The sequence below is a fragment of the Pseudonaja textilis genome, chromosome 18, assembly GCF_049901715.1.
Source record: "Pseudonaja textilis isolate UNSWEBS1 chromosome 18, rPseTex1.2, whole genome shotgun sequence".
In the NCBI taxonomy this organism is placed as follows: Eukaryota; Metazoa; Chordata; class Lepidosauria; order Squamata; family Elapidae; genus Pseudonaja; species Pseudonaja textilis.
Genome location: NC_142007.1, coordinates 8199609 through 8222242, shown reverse-complemented (window position 1 = coordinate 8222242; position 22634 = coordinate 8199609). Strand labels below are relative to the sequence as shown.

The 22634-nt window shown below is 45.4% G+C and overlaps 2 protein-coding genes across 2 annotated transcripts in view; one reads left to right on the top strand and one right to left on the bottom strand.

Annotated features, from left to right (window-relative positions):
* LOC148124493 (G protein-coupled receptor family C group 6 member A-like) overlaps positions 1-22634 on the bottom strand; it is a 393462-nt gene that overhangs the window by 95683 nt on the left and 275145 nt on the right. The window lies entirely within an intron of this gene.
* Positions 1472-19424, top strand: AGTRAP (angiotensin II receptor associated protein). The gene is made up of 5 exons (XM_026721191.2): positions 1472-1576; positions 10775-10809; positions 12696-12807; positions 14114-14309; positions 18070-19424. Exons 1-5 carry the CDS (start codon positions 1550-1552, stop codon positions 18180-18182), a joined length of 483 nt encoding a protein of 160 aa, XP_026576976.1. The 5' UTR covers positions 1472-1549; the 3' UTR covers positions 18183-19424.

Below are 22634 nucleotides of genomic sequence, written 5' to 3'. Positions count from 1 at the left end.
TGGGTCTCCTTTCCTTGACGCACTTCCATAAGCTGCTGGGTGGGTTGAAAACAGAGGCTGAAAAAACATTATCTGGTGGGGTGGTGGTGGGGTGTGTGTGTGTGTGTGTGTGTTAAATGCAGCTGCTGGTGATTTATGGCCCTGCAGATTCATCCAACATTGTGGGATGGATGTGAGTGTAAATACAGACTTGCATAAATAAAAGTATTTTGTAAATATAAATAAATATAAAAAATTGTAAATATAAACATAACAATAATACATAAATATAAATATAATATGTAAATATAAATATAACTTTTTTTGTAAATATAAATAAATATAATAATATAAATACAAAAAAGCTTGTAAATATAAATATAATATGTAAAAATATAAATATAATATGTAAATATTTTTGTAAATATAAATATAAAAATAAATAAATTTTGTAAATATAAAAATATTTTGTAAATAAAAGTACTTTGTAAATATAAATAATTTTTGTAAATATAAATAAATATAAAAATATAAATAAATATAAAAAGCTTATAAATATAACAATAATACATTAAATATAAATATAATATGTAAATAGATTTTTGGTAAATATACATAAATATAAAAAATAATAATTTTTGTAAATATAAAAAATAAATATTTTGTATATAAATAAAAATATATTGTAAATATTCTTAAGCACTACAATTAGGACTTGGTATAACCAATACAATTGTCACTACAATGAATGGGCCATGGTTAATTAACAATGTTATTCATCTCAATGTTACTATGTGACAATGGCTGATTCCCAGGAAGGGAGGAGGGAGGGGGAGAGAGGGGGAGGGAGAAGGAGGGAAGGAAAGAGGGAGGGAGGGAGAGAAAAGGAAGGAGGGAGAGAGGGAGAGAAAGGGAGGGAATGAGGAGGGAGAAGGAGGGAGAGGGAGAGAGAGAGAGGAAGAGAAAGAGGGAGGGAGGGAATGAGGGAGGGAGAAGGGGAGAGGGAAAGAGGGAGGGAGAGAGGGAAGAAGGGAGAGAGGAAGAGAGGAAGGGAGGAAGGGAGGAGAGGGAGGGAATGAGGGAGGAGAAGGAGGGAGAGGGAAAGAGGGAGAGAAAGAGGGAGGGGAGAGGGAAGAAGGCAGAGAGAGAAAGAGGGAGGGAGGAGAAGGAGGGAATGAGGGAGGGAGAAGGTGAGAGGGAAAGAGGGAGGGAGAGAAAGAGGGAGGGAGGAGAGTGGGGAGGAGGAGAAGGAGGGAGAGGGAGGGGAGAGAGAGGGAGAGACAAGGAGGTAGAGAAGAAGGGAGGAGGGAGGGAGGAGGAGGGAATGAGAGAGGGAGGGAAAGAGAAGGGATGGAGCACTCTGCACAAGCTCAGAGGCTCGCCGCTTCGGGAACGCGTCGCTCCGGAGTGGCTCCGCTTTGCAGGCGGGCCGGACTTTGAGGCTGCCCCTTCCCGGCGGAGGAGGAGGAGGAGGAAGAGGAAGGAGGGAGGGAGGCAGGCGGGGCGGGGCTGCCGGGAAAGGAGAAGAGGAAGCAGGGAAGGCGGCGGTAGCTGCCGAGGCTCCAGCGGTATGGAGATCCCCGCCGTTAACCTGAAGGTAAAAGTCGAGGCTGAGCCTGGCCAGGGAAACAGAATAAAGCCGAGTGGGGAAGGGACCTTGGAGGTCCTCTAGCCCAACCCCCTGCTCAAGCGGGGCGGGGGAGGGACCTCGTTCCGCTTCAGGTGCGGAGGGAGCGCCGATCCCCTTTGGGGCAGGAGAGGGGATCGGAGCTTGCGGAGGGGGTCGCAGGTCGGAGGGACGCGGGAGGTGGGCGGGTGGGATGCCTGGGTTCCCCCGCGCGCGGTCCCCTGAGCCTTGGGGGTTGCCAAACGTGGGGGGCGCGGGGGGGGGGCGCCGGGTTTGCCAAGTCAGCCGGCGGGGGAGAAGGGGTGTCGAGAGCCGCGGCCAAGAAAGCGGAACACACACACACACACAGAGACACACACACAAATACATACACGCACACACACCCCGGCCGTGCAAACGAGGGATGTGACTGCAAAGTCCCCGGGCAAACGAGCCTTGGCTTGGCGGTTGCGGGTTGCACGGTGGCTTTAGTGGGAGGTGTGTCCATCCTCCTGACACACACACACACACACACACGAACACCCCTGCCAGGTAGGCCCACAGGCTCCCTCCTGAGCCGTGGGGAAAGCAGCCTGGGGAAATGGCTCCAGGGTCACCCGTGGGCGGCCTCCCAAGCCCTGGGTTTCCCGGCACGTGCCCCGCAGCAGATCCCAGGCGCACAACTGCAGGAAGCGATGTGTGTGCGATGGAGGGTGGGGGCAGGAGGGAGAGAGGAAGAGGGAGGGGAGAGGGGGAAGGGAGAGGGGAGGAAGGAAAGAGGGAGGGGAGAGAGGAAGAGAGAGGAGAGAGGTGGGAGAGAGAGGGAGAGGGAGAAAGAGAGAGGGGAGAAGGAGAGAGGCAGGGGAGAGGGGGAAGGGAGAGGGAGAAAGAGGGAAAGGGGGAGAGAGGAAGAGAGAGAAAGAGGGAGGGATGGGTGGGTAGTGAGGATGGGGAGGGAGGGAGAGAAAGAGGGAAAGGGGAGAGGGAGAGGGAGAAAGAGGGAGAGGGGGAGAAGGAGAGAGGCAGGGAAAGAGGGAGAGGGGGGAAGGGAGAGAGGGAGGGGGGACAGAAAAAGGGAGGGGGAGATCTCTCTTGGACTATCTCCAAGGGACAACCTTTTTGTGTGTGCTTTTGCACAGGGCTTCTGGTGTAACACAGGTGTGTCAGGGCAGTTTCCCAGTTAGGAAGGGAATAAACTGCTTTGCATCACTTCCAATGATGGTTTGCACTCATCGTGGCCAAAAACAAACTTTTGTGCGCTCCAAACTGTGGCTCTAAACGTTGTTTCTCATCCTTTTTTGGCCGCTTGAAGAAGTGGGGACTTCAACACCCAGAATTCCCTAGAGCTGGGGGATTCTGGGAGTTGAAGTCCATTTCCTTCCCCCCCCCCCCCTTTTCAAAGCTGTCAAGCTTGAGAAACGGGGGGGGGCTGTCAATCTTCTCTCCCTACTTTGGGTGTCCCACAATTTCTTCCTAGGGAGCTGAATTTTGTCCTGTCCACAGAAAGCCCAAATCTTGATGGGTTAACTTTCTAAAGTGCAGGAAGGCTGCGCCACAAACAGAAGAACAATCTGTTTTCCCAGAGATTCCAGGGTTGTGATGTTGTTACATTGTCTTTCTGGAATCACAAAAACCTTGGAGGGGAAAAAAACCCAGTTTGTGTGCCTTTGAATAAAATAAGTCTCTTTGTTAGTGAGAAGTTACATTTGCTTTTTCTCTGGGTAGTCCTGGAGTTGACTAACAATGATTAACTTTATAATGTATTTTTTGAGGAGGGGAGATAATTTGATGCCTTAATTCTCTGCTTGGCCTGGCTGTTAATTAACACTCTGCAAACGAAGAGCGCAAGAGAAGCAAGCAACTGATCGGCAGAGATTTTGAAACACATTTTTTTAATTAAAAAAAAACTTTTACAAACTTTAATTGGATTTTGTGGTCTGTAGATAATTTAGAGAAGACCCAAAGGCTAATAATAAACTTTGGGGTCCAGGATCCATTTGGTCCTGGAAATAAAAGCAGATTGATAGAATTTGTCCCAAAGGGACAGAATTTTAGCAAAGCTGATACCTATTAAATTATACACGTAACCAAGGCAACAAGAATGTTATTTGCCCCAAATTGGAAAGCAAATGAAATCCCAAGTGAAAATGCTATAATTGATAAGATTTTTTTCAGTGCGCCGAAATGGATGGGTTGACACTAGAATTGAAAGAACAAGTTAAATCAGAATATTATAAAATATGGAGCAAATTCTATTATTGGAGGGACATGAAAGGGAGTTCACAGATAAGAATTTAAGATGAAATAGAAATGGGGTGAGAGCCCTTATACCTGGGGTATAAGAATAAGAACTACAATGGTACAAAGCTTAAGTGTGTGTGTGTATGTTTATACCTTTTGAACTTTTCTAATGTAAACTGTTTTGACTGAAATATATGTCAAAGAAGACCACATTCAATATTTTTAATGTTTATTTTCAATAAAAAAAATTAAAAAAAAGAACTTGGCCCAAAGGCAATTGGACTTGTTTTTTGTTTTTTTCCCCTTTGAAAACATTTTGCTTCTTCTCCAAGGAGCTTCCTCGGTTCTGACTCAACTGAACTGAGCGAACCTCAGTCAAAACCGAAGAAGCTTCTTGGGTGCGAAGCAAAATGCCTTCAAGGCAAAAACCTTTTGAAAAAGCACCTTTGGTGGGGTGACCTGGATAGGCGCTAACAGAGCCTCCTTGTTCAGAGGCAGTCTACTTTGAAATTGTTTTGAAGGCTATGGCGCAAGGGCCAAAGGAGTTTTGTTTCTGCTTGGCTTGGCTTAGACTAGGGGCTGTGTGTTGTGGTTCGCCGGCAGCAGGTGTGGATGGCTGAGGCCTCGGAGAGCGAGGACTCAGATGAGGGGCCTGCGTGTGATGCAGGGATGGGGCCAGGACCATCAGGGAGTGGAGCCTTCGGAGATTGTGGAGTCTGGCAGCAATGAGGAAGAGTCCCCCGAGGAGCCTGTGCTCAGTGCGTGTGCGCGCAGGGCTGCTCGAAGGAAAGGGCAGCTGCAGCAGCACAGGCGACTCAGGAGTAAGGCTGCAAGGTGATGGCATATCCATAAGGGATAAAAGCCAGCTGAGAAACTGGAGTTCTTTGCAGGAAGCAAAGAAGTTTTTGCACTCCAGCCTTGTGGATGTTTGGAATATCTCGGAGACTCTTTGTGTTTGAAATATTTATTGGCAACTTCGTCTAGTGTTCTGGGCAGCCTTGCAGCACCTTGGCAAGGCTCGTTCTTATCAGAGACACTTAATTTGAAACCGCCTTTTAACCGGGAAGGGATGGAATTCGTAAAGAATCATTAAAAGGTTTTGCTGTTACCTCCGTTTGGTGTTTGTTTCCTTGGAACAAGGTTTGGGTCAGAACACTGTGCCAGAAACGGGCCTTGAAGAAATGGTTAACTCAGCAGCCCATCGGAGCATCTGACAAAATTTCACAATTGTCTCTAAAATGATAGGGAATGACAGAGTTCCCCACCCACCCAGGCCGGGCCGTTTCTTCCCGGTGTGTGGAAATAGGCACTTGAGTCATTTGTTTTCAAGTGTGTGGGGTCGGATGCTGCACTAGTAAGGCATGACGCCAAAACGCAAGGGAAACGCAAAGCGGGCAGTGGAAAAAAAACACACACCCTTGTACCTGTCTTGGACCCAAGAGTCAGAGGGATGATTCCCTCCCTGAGCATTGCCCAAATTTCCTCATTCTTGGCATGCATGCATGTTTGCGTGTGTGTGTGTGTGTATGTGTGATGCTCTTACTTCCTGGTTTAAATTTTGTTTGTGCACGTTGATGGTTTGGAAAAGTGCGTCTCCAGGGTTGTGATCCGTGTCTTGGCACTTCTGTAAAGATTTGCTTTGAAGGCAAATCTTCAAATCTTCCGTCCTTCCGTTTTCTTTTTCTTTCTTTCCTTCCTCCCTCTCTTTCCTTCCATCCATCCTATAGTTTCCTTCCTCCTTCCTTCCTTCCTTCCACCCATCTATCCATCATATCCCTTCCCTCCCTCCCTTCTTCCTTCTTTTTTCTTTCTTTCCTTCCTCCCTCTCCTTCCTCCCTCTCCTTCCTTCCTTTCTTCCTTCCTTCCACCTATCCATCCATCATATCCCTTCCTTTCTTCTTCACTCATCCATCCATCACATCCCTTCCTTCCTTTCACTCATCCATCATATCCCTTCCTTCCCTCCTACTTACACTGAAGATGGCATTTAATTTCACTGTACAAAGTGCAATGACAATAAAGTACTATCACTCCTTCCTTCCTTCATTTTTTTCTTTCTTTCCTTCCTCCCTCTCCTTCCTTCCTTCCATCCATCCATCATATCCCTTCCTTCCTTTCATTTATCCATCACATCCCTTCCTTCCTTCCTTCCTTCCTTCCTACCTACACTGAAGATGGCATTTAATTTCATTGTACGAAGTGCAATGACGATAAAGTACTGTCACTCCTTCCTTCCTTCCTTCCTTCCTTCCTTCCTTCCTTCCTTCCTTCCTTCCTTCCTTCCTTCCTCAAACCAAACTTAGATTACTTGCAGCATAACTACAAAACCAGTATACTATCAAAAACTGAGGCTACACTATAGCAGTAAACAGGATTGTGAATCTAGTGAACAACACACTCAGAGAGGAAAAAGGTATACAAACACAACCAGCAGCCCACCCTCGGCTCGCCGGGAGTCATTCCCTTCATCAGGGTACCCTCATTCCAGAGGGCAGGGGGCCAGGACGGAGAAGACACATATTCCTGCCAGTTGCCACTTGTACTGCTGCAGTCTGGACCGGGTGAAGCCGTCAGATGGTCTTCAAGGGCAGCCCCAGGTAGAGTGTGTTGCAGTAATCAAGTTATGAGGCGATTGAGGCATGAGTGAAAGTCTGGATTCAGGAAGAGGAATAATTGGCACATGGGGTGGCAATAGCGTATGTATGTATGTATGGCATTCAGCTTCGTTTGGGTATTTTCCCACCTCATTGTAGTTGTGCTTTTAAAGTTGTAGCAATGTTTTGGCAGAATCTCATCTGCCATCATCAGGCTTCTGTATTGGGTTCGTCTGTGAGTCAGACTTTCACAGAATAGAAACAGCTGTGAAAGTCTGACTCACAGACGAACCCATGTATTATGTATGTATGTATGTATATTTATATATATATATATATGTTTTCTTAAGTTTTCATGGTACTTACATGTATGGCATTCAGCTTTGTTCGTGTATTTTCCCACCTCATTGTAGTTGTGCTTTTAAAGTTGTAGCAATGTTTCGGCAGAATCTCATCTGCCATCATCAGGCTTCTGTATAGTGTTCATCCATATATATATATATATATATATATATATATATATGGATCTTTGGTTGTTCGGGTTTTCTCCCGCGTAAGATTTGAAGTATCTAGGCAACGTTTCGATGAAGTCTCATTCATCATCTTCAGGCTTGTGTCTTTGGCTCTGTGCTTCTCAGAGTAATGTGAGCTTGCAGCTGCTTCCTCCTTTTAACTGCTAGTGGGGGTGTGACTTGATTGGGTGGGGGCTTGGCTGTGTTCTGATTTTTAAACTTTAAAAATACCAGAACTATTGCCAAAACCGAACACTTCAACAACAGAATAATCAGAGAAGCCATAGAGATAGAAAAATGCCCACACAGCATGAATAAACGAGATGACACCTCCCACCTACCAGCCATTTGGAAACCCGCCCTCATGAACAGACGAGTACCTAACATGAAAAATGACACCAGACCCACACCCACGAGGGCCACACAAGATGCTACCACCACACTTCCACGAAGAGAGCAGACTCACACCCACACAGAAGATGAGACATGACCACGGACCAGAAGCCGCACGGCAGTTGCATCACTACCTGCTTCAAACCCCTCTGACCCATACATGAAGCAAACTGACGCCCACCATGAAGATGCAGCACAACCACGAACACGAAGCCAACAGCAGGATCACAGCTCACCAGCTCAAATCCCCCAGCAACTAAGACTAACCTGAGCACAACCAAGCCCCCACCTGAACAGAACACACCCCCAGCCAATCAGAGCACAGCCAACCCCCCAGCCAACCAGAGCACAGCTAGGCCCCCAACCAATGAGAACACACCCCCAGCCAATCAGAACACAGCCAAGCCCCCACCCGATCAAGTCACACCCCCACTAGCAGTTAAAAGGAAGAAGCAGCTGCAAGCTCACATTACTCTGAGAAGCACAGAGCCGAAGACACAAGCCTGAAGATGATGAATGAGACTTCATTGAAACGTTGCCTAGATACTTCCAATTTTATGCGGGAGAAAACCCGAATAACCAAAGATCCACATACAAATACCCGCGAGAACCTCAGAAAACATACACAGACACACACATACTGTATGTAGGTCTAGGTGTGTTCGGGTCTTTTTCCTTGTAAGATTAAGAGTATCTTGGCGACATTTCGGCGAGGTCCCACTTGCCATCCTCAGGCTGGTGCTTTCGGCTTCGTGTTTGTGCGAGCAAAGCATGATCGGAGCTGCCGTCTCCCTATATATACTGGTGGGGAGGTTGGTTCACTGCTTGCACTGGCACGAAGCCGAAAGCACCAGCCTGAGGATGGCGAGTGGGACCTCACCGAAACGTTGCCAAGATACTCTTAATCTTACATGGGAAAAGACCCAAACACACCTAGACCTACATACCTGTACCCGTGAAAATCTACATACATACATACATACATACATACATACATACGATATGTACTGTATATGAGATATATATTAGACCCTAACACGCCAAGACCTGCATATACAGTATATAAAAGCGAAATACCTCTCACGCATCATCACAAAATCTCCAGAACCGTAAAGCCTACAAACTTGAAATTTGGCATGTATGTTCCTCTTGGCTTCTAGGTGGTCATTAAGAAAGGATTTTTCCAAATGGCCATCAGAGCCGTTATTATTTCCTATATTAGGAATTTCAGTTTCAGTTTCACAGCAGCAAGCAGCTTTAGTACAAAACAGTTGAGCTAAGCCATGCCTAGGCTCCTTGCTGTCTCCTTCTTGGTCACATAGCAAATACTGTTTCAGTTTCCAAACAGCCCTCAACTCTCTCACACACTGACAGGACGCTAGCCAGATGAATACCAATCGATGCTGGTAGGCAGAGGCAGAATCCCCGCCCCCCCCATTATTTTTCTCCCCCAAAACTAAGCCTGACCCCATAGTTTCATAGCCAAGCACGGGCATCGAGCTAATAATAAAATCCACAATGGCAAAACCTCCAGGGTGTGGGACAGGCATGAAAAACATCCGTAAAACATGATGCTAAGCAATTTAGAATGGGGAATGTTTGCAAAGCGATCTTGATCTTTGTAAAAGCTGCCATCTCTGCTTTTTTAAAAAAAATATTGTGGTTTTTATGGGGATAATGCAATTAAGGATTATGAAACATTTATTTCATTCCTTGAAGTCACAAAACAGACCTCCCGCTCCCATTTTAATTTTGGAAGCCGCAAGGGGGCAATTAAATTTGTTGAATGTGGACTGTGCTTTCATTTTAATCAAGTTGCCCTCGAAACACCCTGGGTGGATTTTAATTAGCCGAGCTTCTTTTTATGGGTGTAAATTCTGTGAGAGAGCCCTTTTAAAAAAGACTTGCTGGCTCATATAACCAAGATTATTATTTTTTTTCTCAAAGATGAAATAAACGATAAATATATCACACTACGTTTCCTTTTTAAATTAGGACTTTTGAACGAGAATTAACTGCAGGTTGTTGGCATGGAAGCGTGCCAATTTTTCCACATTTCTATCTTCGTAGTCTACATTTTAGCCACAACTAAAAAAAAAGCTGAAAGTCCTTCAGAAATGAATTTAGGAGCATTGATTTCCAGGCTACAAATCAGGATTTTAAGGTAGGGTAGAAGCAGTTCAGAAGTTAAGGAAGGTCGTTTTGAGGCTTCCTCAGAAGTAATTTTTAAGAATGCAAAAACTTTGCTACATCAGGAAAAAAAAACTAACCATCTATTAGCAAATTTCAGCAATTAGGTTGGGCAATTGGCATAAAAAGACAGACTTGTGTCTGTCTCTGTCTCTGACAGACTTGTGTAAGCCTCTTTTCCTGGCCTGATGGAATTTTAGGAAGTAAGCACGATTTTTTAAAAAATGGTTTCACTTCTCCAGATATTATTATTATTATTATTATTATTATTATTATTATTATTATTATTATTATTATTTAGAGACGATGCGGCTGTGTTTAGGATTTATCTCTCTCTAGCTTTCACATTTTCCAGATGTGCTCATACACAGCTGTGCAACTGGTTTATTATTTCTGAATCTTAAGGCACAATATTGATTTACTGTTTGTTTGTTTTTTTGTGATTCTGGAATTACAAACCAGTGTGATTCGTGCAACAGGCTTAAATGAAATTGTGCTCTGGATCTGGATTGTTGTTATTTTTTAAAATTCTCTTGGTTTAATGTTTCTGCCCAGATGTTTTCATCTTTGCTGGATCTGCAATCTCGCCGCATGACTAATTGTGTTACATTTTGTTTTTTTAAAAACTGCCTAAAGCCAGCTGTGGGGAACATGTGACATGCGAAAAATTTATTTTACAAAAAAATGAGTAACATTGGCATTGTTGCTTGCTTGCTCATGTGGGGTCAAAAATAGACTTCCTGCTTTCTGGTTTTCAAGGAATTCCTCACCGCCATCAAGAGATAATTTGTTGAGTTAATTATCCTTGAGATCAATTTTATATACAGCATTACAAAAAAAATAGGGCTTGTAAGTTCTTTCCTCGTAAAATAAATGCGTGAAATAATTAATGTTTTTTGGTCACTGAGTTTGAGGAAACTTCTAGGAATGTCGCAGGAATGAATATTTCAGAAGAGCGCAAATGTGTCATACTGGTGTAAAGCTTCACTCAAGCATGTGTCTGTGTGTAAGTGAGTGTGTGTATTTGCACAACCCCTGTCAACAACCTGGTGCCCCTCCAGATTAGCCCAGATCGTAAACTGAGTTAGTTTGGGCTTTTAAAGGGTTCACTTTATTTAAAAAAAAAAAAAAACCACACATCTAGAATTGATATGGATCATTTGGGTGAAAAGAGATATTGGGGAACGGATATGAAAAAGTTGGATCCAAAGAAGCGTTTTTAAAAAGTGTCGAGTCAATTCTTTCTGTTTCACTTTTAGGCAATTGTCCTGCTTCATTGGCTGCTGACCATATGGTGAGTGATAAGAGAACTCTGTGTGGGGAAGAGAATGTGGAACAAGGTTTGCAACAAGACAGGGCTGGTTTTGGGAAATGGACCCAGCGTCTTGATTGCCCCTCCCTCCAGTCTTTATAAATATAAAAGCGAAATATCCCTCACGCATCATCACAAAATCTCCAGAACTGTCAAGCCAACAAACGTTAAATTTGGCACGTCTGTTCCACTTGGCTTCTAGGCGCTCACTAAGAAAGGATTTTTCTATGCGACCATCAGAGCCGTTAGCGTTTCCTATATTATTATTATTATTAACAAGCTCTGGTGCTCAGGATGTTTACTCCCCCTTCCCACCTGGAAAGAAATCTCTTCCACATGCAAAACACAAGCAGAGGAGAGGAGTTTCCGTTTCAGAGCAGCAACCAGCTTTAGTACAGAACAGTTGAGCTAAGCCACGCCCAGGCTCCTTGCTGTCTCCTTGCTCACACAGCAAACACTCTCTCAGTTTCCAAACAGCCCTCAACTCTCTCACGCGCTGACAGGACGCTAGCCAGATGAATACCGATGGAGGCTGGTAGGCAGAGGCACAATTTTTTCCCCCTTATTTTCCTCCCCAAAAGCTAAGCCCGACCACAGAGTTTCGTAGGTATCCAGCTAGAATAATTTATACACAGCCTTCAAATGCTTTTGAATGTTTCCTCTCTTGTTCTTAGCAAGAGTCTTTTCCAGTCTGACCTACTGTGTGCTGCTCCTACTTTTCCTCACAACAACCCAGTGGTGGGGTTAAATTTTTTTTTTCTACCGGTTCTGTGGCTGTGGCTTGGTGGGCGTGGCCATTCAACTGGGTGGGTGTGGCTTTTTTTTTTTTTTGCAGCCACCACCCCCCAACCAGTTTTTGGGGCCTTCTGGGCCTCAGAGGAGCCTCTGGGGAGGGGCATTTTTGCTCCCCGAAGGCTCAGGGAGGCTAAAAATGAAGGGGGGGAGCTGAGCCATAGATCAGCTAATCTATGTACAGCTGATTGTTGGGAGGGGAAAAAGAAGAAATACCTCAGGTGGGAGGGTGACTGGGTCGGGGGCATGGCCAGCCAGAACTTACTATCAGTTTGGTGATCCACGCCAAATCCTTGCTACCGGTTCGCACGATCCGGTGCGAACTGGCTGAATACCACCACTGCAACAACCCTGTGAGGACCCAGGGTGTGGCACAATGGCAACACAGTCACATAAAGTAAGAAGAGTCCCTTTAATACTTCCAACTTTGCCCCCAATGTCCAAGTTACCTTCGGCTGGAGAAAAAAACGCTCCGAAAAAACAGTCTTTAAGTGGAGGAAATTCAGTCCGAAAACAAAGTACATACAAACTGAAAATAAAAATCCACACAAACCACGCTGCGGTAATTAACTGGACAGAGCAGGAGAAGGAATTGCAGACTTGAAAGACCAGCAAAACACACACACACAATTGGGAAGACACCAGGAACCCAGATAAGCCTCGACAATACCAGACAACTCACGATTTGCTTCCAACAACTTTGCTGTGTGCAACCTCCCTTTTTAAACACTTCTGTTCCCAGCTGCGGCTAATAAAGGGAATCAGGGCCCTTTCCTCCCCTGTAAGCCACACAACTCATGTTGCTCCCTTCTCTGTTCCTCCCTGCGTGCCCTTGATGAAGAGGTGTCCGAATCTTCCTCTGAATTCCCTCTCCCTTGTTCTCCCTCTCCCCTGCTCTGCCCAGTCGGCCTTTGCCCTTCCCCAGTTTCTTCCACAGTCAACGGAGCCACACGCCCACTCCGTCAGCTGCTCAGCCTCCCCCTCTGAATCAGATTCCGACAGGGGCATAACAAACCCTGTGAGGTAGGTTGGCATGGCAGAGGGCAGTGATCAAACCGACTTCTCCTTCCTTGCAGGGGCTGCATGGGGCCCTGGTTACCAAACACGTACAGCTGGAGTAACTTCACGGTACTGGCCCTCGGCGTCTGGGCCATTGCGCAGCGAGATTCAGTGGATGCCATCTTCATGGTTGGTGAATTTTTGGGTTTTGATTCAGTAGCCAGCTGGAAGAATTGAAGGGGGAGTGGAACAGAGAGCCTTGCAGAAGTTGGGGTTAGGCATATAAAGGGGTTAGTCCCAGAGGTGCATGGCCATGATGGGCGTGGCCTAGTTGGCCTCCTGCACCACGGCAGGGTGGATGCTTGAGAAGGTCACATGCTGTCCTCCTGGGCTCTGTTTTCGGCTACGGCGGCCTCCTAACCCTAACCACCACCACCACCCTATGAGCTCCGTTTTCGCTGGCAGAGGGCTAGCAAAGCCAAACTAAAAACCAAACCAAACCAAAGGAGAAATGGTTCCCCCTTTGCATTTGAGCTTCCAAGAAAGGGGCAGGAAAGAGGAAGGAAAAAGAAAAAGAAGGGAAGAGGGGGAAGGAAGGAAGGAAGGAAGGAAGGAAGGAAGGAAGGAAGGAAGGAAGGAAGGAAGGAAGGAAGGAAGGAAGGAAGGAAGGAAGGAAGGAAGGAAGGAAGGAAGGAAGGAAGGAAGGAAGGTAGGTTATAATGAGAGGGAGAGAGGTTCTGAGAGAAGTCCTGCCTTAGCACTTGGCCACCACAAGGAACGGGAAGAGGGCAAGGCAGGAAAAAGAAGAGAAGAAGGGAAGGAAGAAGAATGAAGAATGGAGAGGGAAAGAAAAAGAAGAGAAGGGGGGGAAGGCAGACAGACAGGCAGGAAGATTATAATGAGAGGGAGGGAGGGAAGTCCTGGCCACCACAGGTGTCCCCGACACAAGTGACACATCGAGCTGGCCACACACATCCCAGCCCACCCCCCTGAGGTCAAACACAACCCTGATGTGGCCCTCAATGAGTTTGACACCCCTGTCCTAGGAAGCGTGCAGAGAAGAGCAACCAGGATGATGAGGGGACTGGAGGCTAAAACATCCGATGAACGGTTGCAGGACCTGAGCCTGGCTAGTCTAGGGAAGAGAAGGACCAGGGGAGACAGGAGAGCATCTTCCAATATTTGAGGGAGGGGCTGCCCCAGAGAGGAGGGTGGGGGGGGTGGGGGTCATCCTATTCTCCAAAAAGAAGCAATGGATGGAAGCTTCTAAGGAGAATTTTTCCTGGCAGTGAGAATAATTAACCAAGTGGAACAACCCTCGCCTCCCGAAGTTGTGAGTGGAAGTTTTTCAGAAGAGATTAGACAACCTTTGGTTTGAAAAATGGGATAGGGTTTCTTGCCTGAGCGGGGAGTTGGACTAGATGACCTCCGGGTCCCTCCCAACTCTTGTTCCATTCTGTTGATGATGCTCTTCGGGTGGTGTTTCCTTCTCTAGTTCTTGACCGGCTTGCTGTTGACCATCCTGACCGACATCATCCACTTCAGCCTCTGCTACCACCTGGTGGTGCTGACCGATACCATGCGCTTCTGTACCGGCATGGCTATTTTTAGCCTCCTCCTCAAGCCCCTGTCCTGCTTCTTTGCCTACCAGATGTACAGAGAACGGGGCGGGGAGTATGCCCTGAACCTCGGTAAGCTGGGAAACCTTCGCGCCTCCTAACCCCGGTTCTGGGCCTAGTCCAACCTCCCTCGGAGTGGGATTTTTCATCCACTTGGTTTGTCTTCCTGCACAATGTCCAGTGAAACTCCCCATTTCCATTCAGCACTCGGAAACCAAGTTCATTCAAGTAAGGATTTAGTAAAGGAAAAGGTTTTCCTTGCGCATACGTGCTGGTCCTTTCCGGCTCTAGGGCGCGGTACCCATCTTCGTCACAAAGCCAAAGAGCCAGCGCTGTCCCAAGACGTCTCCGTAGTCATGTGGCTAGCATGACTAAACTTCGAAGGCGCACAGAACGTCGCTGTTCCCTTCCCACCAAAGTTGGTCCCTATTTTTCTACTTGCATTTTTTTACATGCTTTCGAACTGCTAGGTTGGCAGAAGCTGGGTGTCAGGATTCCGGCACTTAACCCCCATTTAAATCATGATTCTTGAGCCAGACTTCCAAAACCTCAAAAGGATTTATTGGGAGTTAAACATGTCCGGCACTGCCTGGGTGTAGCCGACTCTGAGACACATCATTCATTGTCACCCTTGACCCTGGTTTTCCCCCCATACCCCCTGGGTGTATCATAGTTCATATTCTCCAATGGGACGCATCCAGAGCCAAGAGTCATCAATCATGCTCTCCAGTTAGAATTTTGCATGGCAGAAACTTCGGTCACCTAGAAACGATCTTTGAAGACATTTATGGAATGCAGTTTCGGTTTTGCAAGCTGTCGCACTGCTTCCTGCTCCCTTTCTATTGGCAACTCTAAAAGACCATAGAATTATTTTATGAGTTGACACTGGGACAAGTAACGGGAGCTCACTCCGTGATGCGATGCTAGGGATTCGAACCTCCCAAACTGCCGACCTTTCTGATCGACAAGCTCAGCGTCTTAGCCACTGAGCTTAGGAATTTATTAAAATTCTTAATAATTCTCAATAATTCCCTGGGAATTTGGGAAGGGGGATTTTTTCAGTGAGTAGAAAATTAGAAAATAGTAGAAAATCAACAACATTCTTTCTTAGAAGTCAAGGGCAAGTTACCCTGCACCTGGAGAGGAGTGACTGGAGGGAATGTCTCCAGTTGGGAGGGTGTTTGATTGGCCCATGTGATGGACTGATGGGTGCAGGGGGATGGATCTTTGCATTTCTTTGGGGGAAGGGAACGCCTGGAACTCTCACATTCGGGTTTTCCCCAGATGTGCCAATATGCCAGCCTCGAAGCTTCCTAAGTAAAATACGGGTTCCATGGCTGACACACAACTGGGAACGGTGGGTTGTTGTGCTTGCTATTCCAGCTTTCTACTGGCCCTCATTTGCTCTGCTTTACCTGTTTCCGTCGTGTGCACCAAGCCTGTTCTGGGGGGGTCTTTTAATTGGGTTTTCTTCCATTGCAGAGCTGGAGAGCCCACCGGACAGCTGGTTGATCTGGGATAGTAATGTTTCCAACACTTTGCCTCTCCGGCGTGGCTTTTGAAGTCTACTTTCCCTTTAATTTATTGTTTCCCTTGGGCTGTGGCTTGCTGCCTGCAAAGTACCTCCTCCTTTTCCTCCTCTTCTATCTTCTTCATTTCCTTTCCTCCTCCTCCTTCTCCTTTATCACTTTCTCCACTTCTCTTTCGCCTTCATCTTCTCTTTCTCCTTCAGTTTTCCTTCTCCTCCATCTTTTCTTCCTTTTCTGTCATCTTCTCTTCCTCCTCATTCTTCTCCTTGATTTCTTTCTCTGTCTCCTTCTCCATCTTCTCCTCCATCTTGCCTTTCTCCTTCATCTTTTCTTTCATTTTCTCTTCCTCATCCGTGTTCTTCTTCAACTTCTCCACCTTTTCTTTCTCCATCTTTTTCTTCCCAACTTATCCTTCTCTTTCTCCATCCTCTGCTTCACCTTCCCTTTCTCCTTCATCTTCTCCATTGTGTTTTTCTCCCTCTTTTCTTTTATCTTCTCCATCTTCTCTTCCTCCTCCATCTCTTTCTCCTTTGTCTACTTCTCCATCTCCTCCTTTACCTTCCCTTTCTCCTTCATCTTTTCTACCCATCTTCCCCTTCTCCTTCTCTTTCTCCTTCATCTTCTCTTCCACCTTCTCTTTCTCTTCCACCTTCTCTTTTTCTTTTGTCTTTTCTCCCCGTCTTCTCTTTCTCCTTCATCTTTTCTACGCATCTTCTCCTTCTCTTTCTCCTTCATCTTCTCTTCCACCTTCTCTTTCTCTTCCACCTTCCCTTTTTCTTTCGTCTTTTCTCCCCATCTTCTCTTTTTCCTTCATCTTCTCTTCCACCTTCTCTTTCTCTTCCACCTTCCCTTTTTCTTTCGTCTTTTCTCCCCGTCTTCTCTTTCTCCTCCATCTCCTTCCCCTGCTGCTAGAAACGCCATTAGTGGGAGGCCCCAAGCCCTCTGAACCTCAAGAAAGTCTTTATGAATGCAGAAGTTTAATCGTCTTCTGAGAAGACAGCTTTTTTTTCTCTGCTACAAAGGAGCACAACTGGGACTTCATTTAAGTACCTGTCCCGTAACACGGAGGCTGTAAATGTGCCATATTAAATATTAGATTTTGCAAAGATGTGTGAACAGCTGCCTCCTCATTCCAAATCTAAGTATTTCTTATTTCTACACGTGGGAACCTTGAGTTTGCTCAAGCATGAGGAGTTATTAAGTGGGGAATAATGGTGCAAAAGTTTGTGCATTCTTTTTCACTCTCTCAGAAAACCTGGGCAGGATTAGGCCTCCCTTCCCAGCCTCACACTATTTCCAGCTCCCTACAAAAATTGTAAATAGGAAGGGACTCCAGAAACGCTTTCCCATGCCTGTTTGGTCCATCTAAGCATCAAATTGCCTAATTTGATCTGGTGGCCATGGGAATGGGCTACAAGTCCCATCATTCTCCACCCCTTGCCAACAACTGCTGGGCTTTAACAATCCCATAATATTCAGAAGTCTCCCTGTTCAGGCACGGAGCTGCTTCCAGCTATATTTTTCTCAGATTCTCCAAAATGGGACCGTTACTATATAGGATAAGAGCTCTGGAGCTTGAAACCAATTCAATCCAGTTTGGGCATTGCTCTCCGGACCTGCTTACGAGTGTCCCAAAGACCCAGGGGGGAAAAAGCTTCCTTAAGATAGACTGCCTCCTGCTTGGGAGGTTTTTATTTGCCACACATCCTTTGGCTTGGCTTCTGTTGCAATGTAGTCAATGTTTTCAGACTACACTGAGTCAAATTTCGTTAATTTAGCGGTGCGATGGATTGTAACTACAAAATGGTTTGGGCCATGCTGAAACAAAGTCAACCCACCAGTGGTGGGATTCAAAACATTTTTTACTACCAGTTCTGTGGGCGTGACTTGGTGGGCGTGGTGTGGCTTGGTGGGCGTGGCAGGGGAAGATTCCTGCAAAATCCCCCATTCCCTCCCAAGCCGATCAACTGGGAATTGGGAGGCAGAGAAGAGATGGGGTTGGCGGGGCCAGTCAGAGGTGGGATTGGCCGGTTCTCCAAACTACTCAAAATTTCTCCAGAACCAGTCCGAACCGGCTGAAGACCACCCCTGCAACCTACACAACGCCATTTGGGGTTGCAAGAATTGCGTGGTGCCTAAACCGAAACGGCCAACCAAATATACCTAGCTAAGTTGGCCTATAGGTGATGCTGTTGGAAAGCCAACTGGGCATAATTTCTCCATTTATTGACACTAAACTGGGAAGGGACTGGGAAGGATGTGAGACCTGTCCACTAAAATGTCTTTTCATCTCACCTTTGCAGGTGTGTTTGGCGTCAGCCAGGATGTCAGTTCCTACCAGTCTATTGATACACCAGATCCGCCTCGCCCGTACCCCGATGTGGCGAGCAAGGGACCTCCGCCATCCTCTTACTGACAGCCTTTTGGGGAGCTGAAGCAACTGGTCCCTCTTTGTTGTCTTCTTTGGAAAGGAAACGTCTTCTGTTTTCTCCCGGTGTGCCATTCTCCAAATGGAGGTGTGATGCCCTGGGGTGTGGCACAAAGGCAACCCAGTCAGATAATCAGTAAGAGTCCCTTTATTAGCTCCAACTTTGCCCGCAATGTCCTGGTTACCTTTTGGCTGGAGAAAAACTCTTCCAGGAACAGCCTTTGACTACAACAAACCAAGTCCAAAACATGGTCAACAAAAACTGTAATTATAAGTCCACTCAAGCCAAAACGAGGTAATTAGTTTGGCAGGGAAGGAGCAAGAATTCCAGACGGGAAGGTATGGCAGTAATTCAACACGGTTGGGAAGATGCCAGGAACACAGATAACCAAATCAAAACAAGATGAATTCACGTTTGTTCCCAGAAGCTGCCATACTCAGCATGCATCTCTTTTAAACTCTCATTCCCAGGTGTCGTTAATGAAAGGAATCAGGGCCCTTTCCTTCCCCGTAAGCCACGCAAGTCACCTTGCTCCCTTCTCCATTCCTCCATGTGTGCCCTAGGATGAAGAGGGGGTGGGCCTGGGTTTTCCTCTGAATTCCCTCTCCCTTGTTCTACTTCTTCCCTGTTCTGCCCAGCCAGACTTTGCCCTTCCCCAGTTTCCTCCACAGCCAACAGAACCACACTCCGACAGGGACAGGACAGGAGGAGACACTGGAGAGAAAGATTTTCCTGGCCAAAAATTCAGGGTTCCGCTTCAAACTGTGAGGAGAATCTTTAAAATGTGAATATCCGCCGAGGATCCCTCCAATTGTTGTTTTTCCGGTCTCCTGATTGGGTTGCCGAGTTTCTAAATCAATGCAAAGGAATCTTTGAATGGAGATGACATTCCACACTGGCCGCCTTCGCACGGATTTGACAGACCTTCCCCCCCCCCCCCACAAAAATTGTGCTTTTCATCAGGCAAAAGGCACAGTTTTTCCGCCATATGGTCCAGCGTGGCTCGTGGCATTGGTGGCCGGCCTGGCCTCCTGGTGGAGGTTTGCAAAGGATGGTGATTGGAGAAACAGCTGAAGTCCGTAGAGAGCGGCGGTGAACATTCTCCCAAATGCTGCCTCCAACTGCAATCCCTTTATTCCCATCGATTGCTCTAAAGTGCCTTTGTTTTCTTCTCTCTGGAATTTGATTTTTAAAGGAGAATTAAACAAGCTTTTTTTAAAAAAATAAAATGTTTCTTAATCCATTTTCAAAGGCCTCCGTAGCTTAGCAATTGCTTTTGCCGGGGTTAAGTTTGCAAATTTCCATGGTCCTCACGAAGAAGTAGTTTGAGAGAGGAAAAGGAAAAAATGCTAAATTAAGGAGAGAGATCTTGTTACATTTAAGCTGTACTCCAACTCCCATCAGCCACTGTCAGTAAGACCTGGAACTGCATCGACTAAAAAAAAATATATGAGTGAATCTGAAGGATGCCCTTTAGTCCTGGTTTTTTTTCATCCATCCATCCATTTTTCAGAAGATTTGTTTACTGCTTAAAACCCTTTTTAAAAATCCCCCTCCCAATATTTCCTTTTGATTGCCGACTTGATTTGTTTCAGGAGTCTGGAAGAGGCGGCTTCCAACGTTCCCAGCAAGGGTGGGAATTGTACTTTATTTCAGTCTCATTTTAAATTGTTTTTTTTTTTTCATAAATCAGATTTTAGTAACCATTTGTTTGGAACTCTGCCCTTTGATATGGCCCATGGGCTAATCAATAAACTAAATTAAATTAAACTAAATTAAACCATACACAGGAAAAAAAACACCTGGGGGGAACGTTCTTTGGACCTGCCCCCAAACAATCAGAATTAAGAATGACTCTGCTGGTCAGACAGTATATACTGTAGTTAGGAACGAGAGCGGCTGCCTTTGCAAAATGCTATGGGATGAAGAGCCATAGTTTCACTTTCATGTCCCCAAGCTTCTGGGACCGCAGTTAAACACTACAAAGGCTTCCATGCAAAGGTAGTTTACTGGATTTTATTAGGCATCTCGAAGTATAACTCAGAGTTGTGTTGAGATTCATCAAATGTCCAATAGTGTGAAAAGATGGTTATCTTCATCCTATAGCGTTATAGCAAAGGAAAACTCCAGCACGATGCTGGGGTCCAGGTAAGAATGCCCCAAAACTCCTCCAGCCCAACCAGAGTGGTCAGTGACCAATCAGGATTACAGTTGTGACCACGTGACATGAACTACATCTCCCATGAAGCATTCCCTTAAGGGGGCAGCTCTCATTCCGAAACTAACTATTAGACTGTCTGACCAGCACAATGACCCCAAAGGACCATAACAAGTCTCCAAAGTGGGGAAAGATCCTGAGTCAAATATTTATTTATTTTTGTCCTGCAATTTTGCCTGGGGCTAAAAGTACTACAGGTAGTCCTCCACTTACAATGGTTCATTTAGCGACCATTCAAAGATACCAGAGCCCTGCCAAAAAGCGAGTTACGACCCTTTTTGATCATTCTTCTGCGATCTTCCAACAAGCCAAGTCAATGGAGAAGCCAGGTTCCCTTTAACAACCTTGTTACTAACTTAACCACGATGATGATTCACTTAAGAACTGTGACTAGACAGGTTTCTAAAATGGGGCACAACTCACTTAACAAACATCTAGTTTAACAACATGAATTTTGGGGCTCAGTTGTGGTTGTAACTCGAGGACTCTCTATGCAAAACTTTACAAGTGAATCCTGGCCAAAGCTTTATTGCCTTGAATTGTTCTTTAATTGTATTGATAGGAGGTTGCCTTTGTGGTTCGGGTCTGTAAGCCTCCCAGAGGTACTTCAGCCTCAATATAAAACTGGAATAAATTTGCAGAATTAAAACAGAATTGGAAGGGAGCTTAGAGGTCATCTAGTCCAACCCCGCCCCAGAAGGAGACCCAAATAAAAGGGAAGAGAGTGGAACACAGTGTGGGGAAACTTACTCTTCACTTTGCAATATTTCATGTCCTTCACACGTGCCTTCCATCCCGGGTTTTCTTCCCTCCCCGCGAAAATGCTCGCATCGAGGGCTAAAAAGAAATCGCGTGGCCCTGCTCGGCCGTCGCGGCCTCCCTGCCGGCCCCCTTCCCGGAGCTGCTGCCGGCGCCGCGGCCCCGGGCGAAACCCCCTTGAATCCCCCCCGCTGCATTCCCGTCCGTTTAAAAAGCCGGCGCGGGGAGGAAAGAGGCGCTGGGAGACGCTTCAACGGAAAAGGGGTGGAGGTCGGGGGTGGGGGGAGGGTTCAGTGTTTTCCTTCCCTCCTGCCTCGCTCTTCCGATAGGTAGGAGCAGATCTGCTTCACTAAGCGAGACAGCCGCGCAGGTGAGCCGCTTCCTCACCTTTGCAAACTTTCTTCAAAGTGATTCTGTCAACGGGGCGTGTGGGGGGCGTGTGTTTGTATCTACAGCTCTGCCCCTCCCCAAATAAATCTGTGTGTGTGTGTGTGTGTGTGTGTGTGTGTGTGTGAGAGAGAGAGAGAGAGAGAGAGAGAGAGAGAATAATAGACAGACAGACAGACAGACAGACAGATAGATAGATGATAGTAATGATAGTAATGATAGAGATAGGGAGAGAGAGAATGATAATAGATGATAGAGAGATGATAGAGAGAGAGAGAGAATAGTAGTGACAGAATTATAGTAATGATAGGGAGAGAGAATGATAATAGGTGATAGATTGATAGATGATAGTAATGATAGAGATGATGGGAGAGAGTGATAATAGGATAGATAGATAGATAGATAGATAGATAGATAGATAGATAGATAGATAGATAGATAGATAGATAGATAGATAGATAGTAATGATAGTGATGATAGAGATAGGGAGAGAGAGAATGATAATAGGTGATAGTAGATAGATAGATAGATAGATAGATAGATAGATAGATAGATAGATAGATAGATAGACAGATGATAGTAATGATAGAGATGATAGAGAGAGAGAATGATAATAGATGATAGATAGATGATAGTAATGGTAGAATGATATATATGATAGAATGAAAGAATGATAGATAGTAATGATAGAATAATAGAGATGATAAAGAGATAGATAATGAGAGAGAATGGATAGAATGATATAAGTATATCTGATAGAGAAGTGATTAGATGATAGATAAGATAGATATAGATGAGAGAGAATGATAGACAGATGATAGATAATAATGATAGAATGATTTATAGAGATTAGAGATAGTTAATGATAAAGAGATGATAGATTAGATAGATGATAGTAATAAAAGTATTCAGATGATAGATAATGATAGAATGATAATAATGATAGAATAATAGATATAGATTATAAAGATAGAGAGAGATAATGATTGAATGATAGATATAGATAATAGAATAATTGGTGATGGATAGTAATGATAGATATAGATGATAGAGAGAGATACATAATGATAGATAA

What these genes read in the sequence shown, in the direction of transcription:
- AGTRAP (XM_026721191.2), top strand. Translation starts at nt 1,550, where the DNA reads ATGGAGATCCCCGCCGTTAACCTGAAG. An exon ending in TCCCCGCCGTTAACCTGAAG is followed by an intron (nt 1,577 to 10,774) that starts GTAAAAGTCGAG and finishes TTTCACTTTTAG; the next exon opens with GCAATTGTCCTGCTTCATTG. An exon ending in GGAGTATGCCCTGAACCTCG is followed by an intron (nt 14,310 to 18,069) that starts GTAAGCTGGGAA and finishes TCACCTTTGCAG; the next exon opens with GTGTGTTTGGCGTCAGCCAG.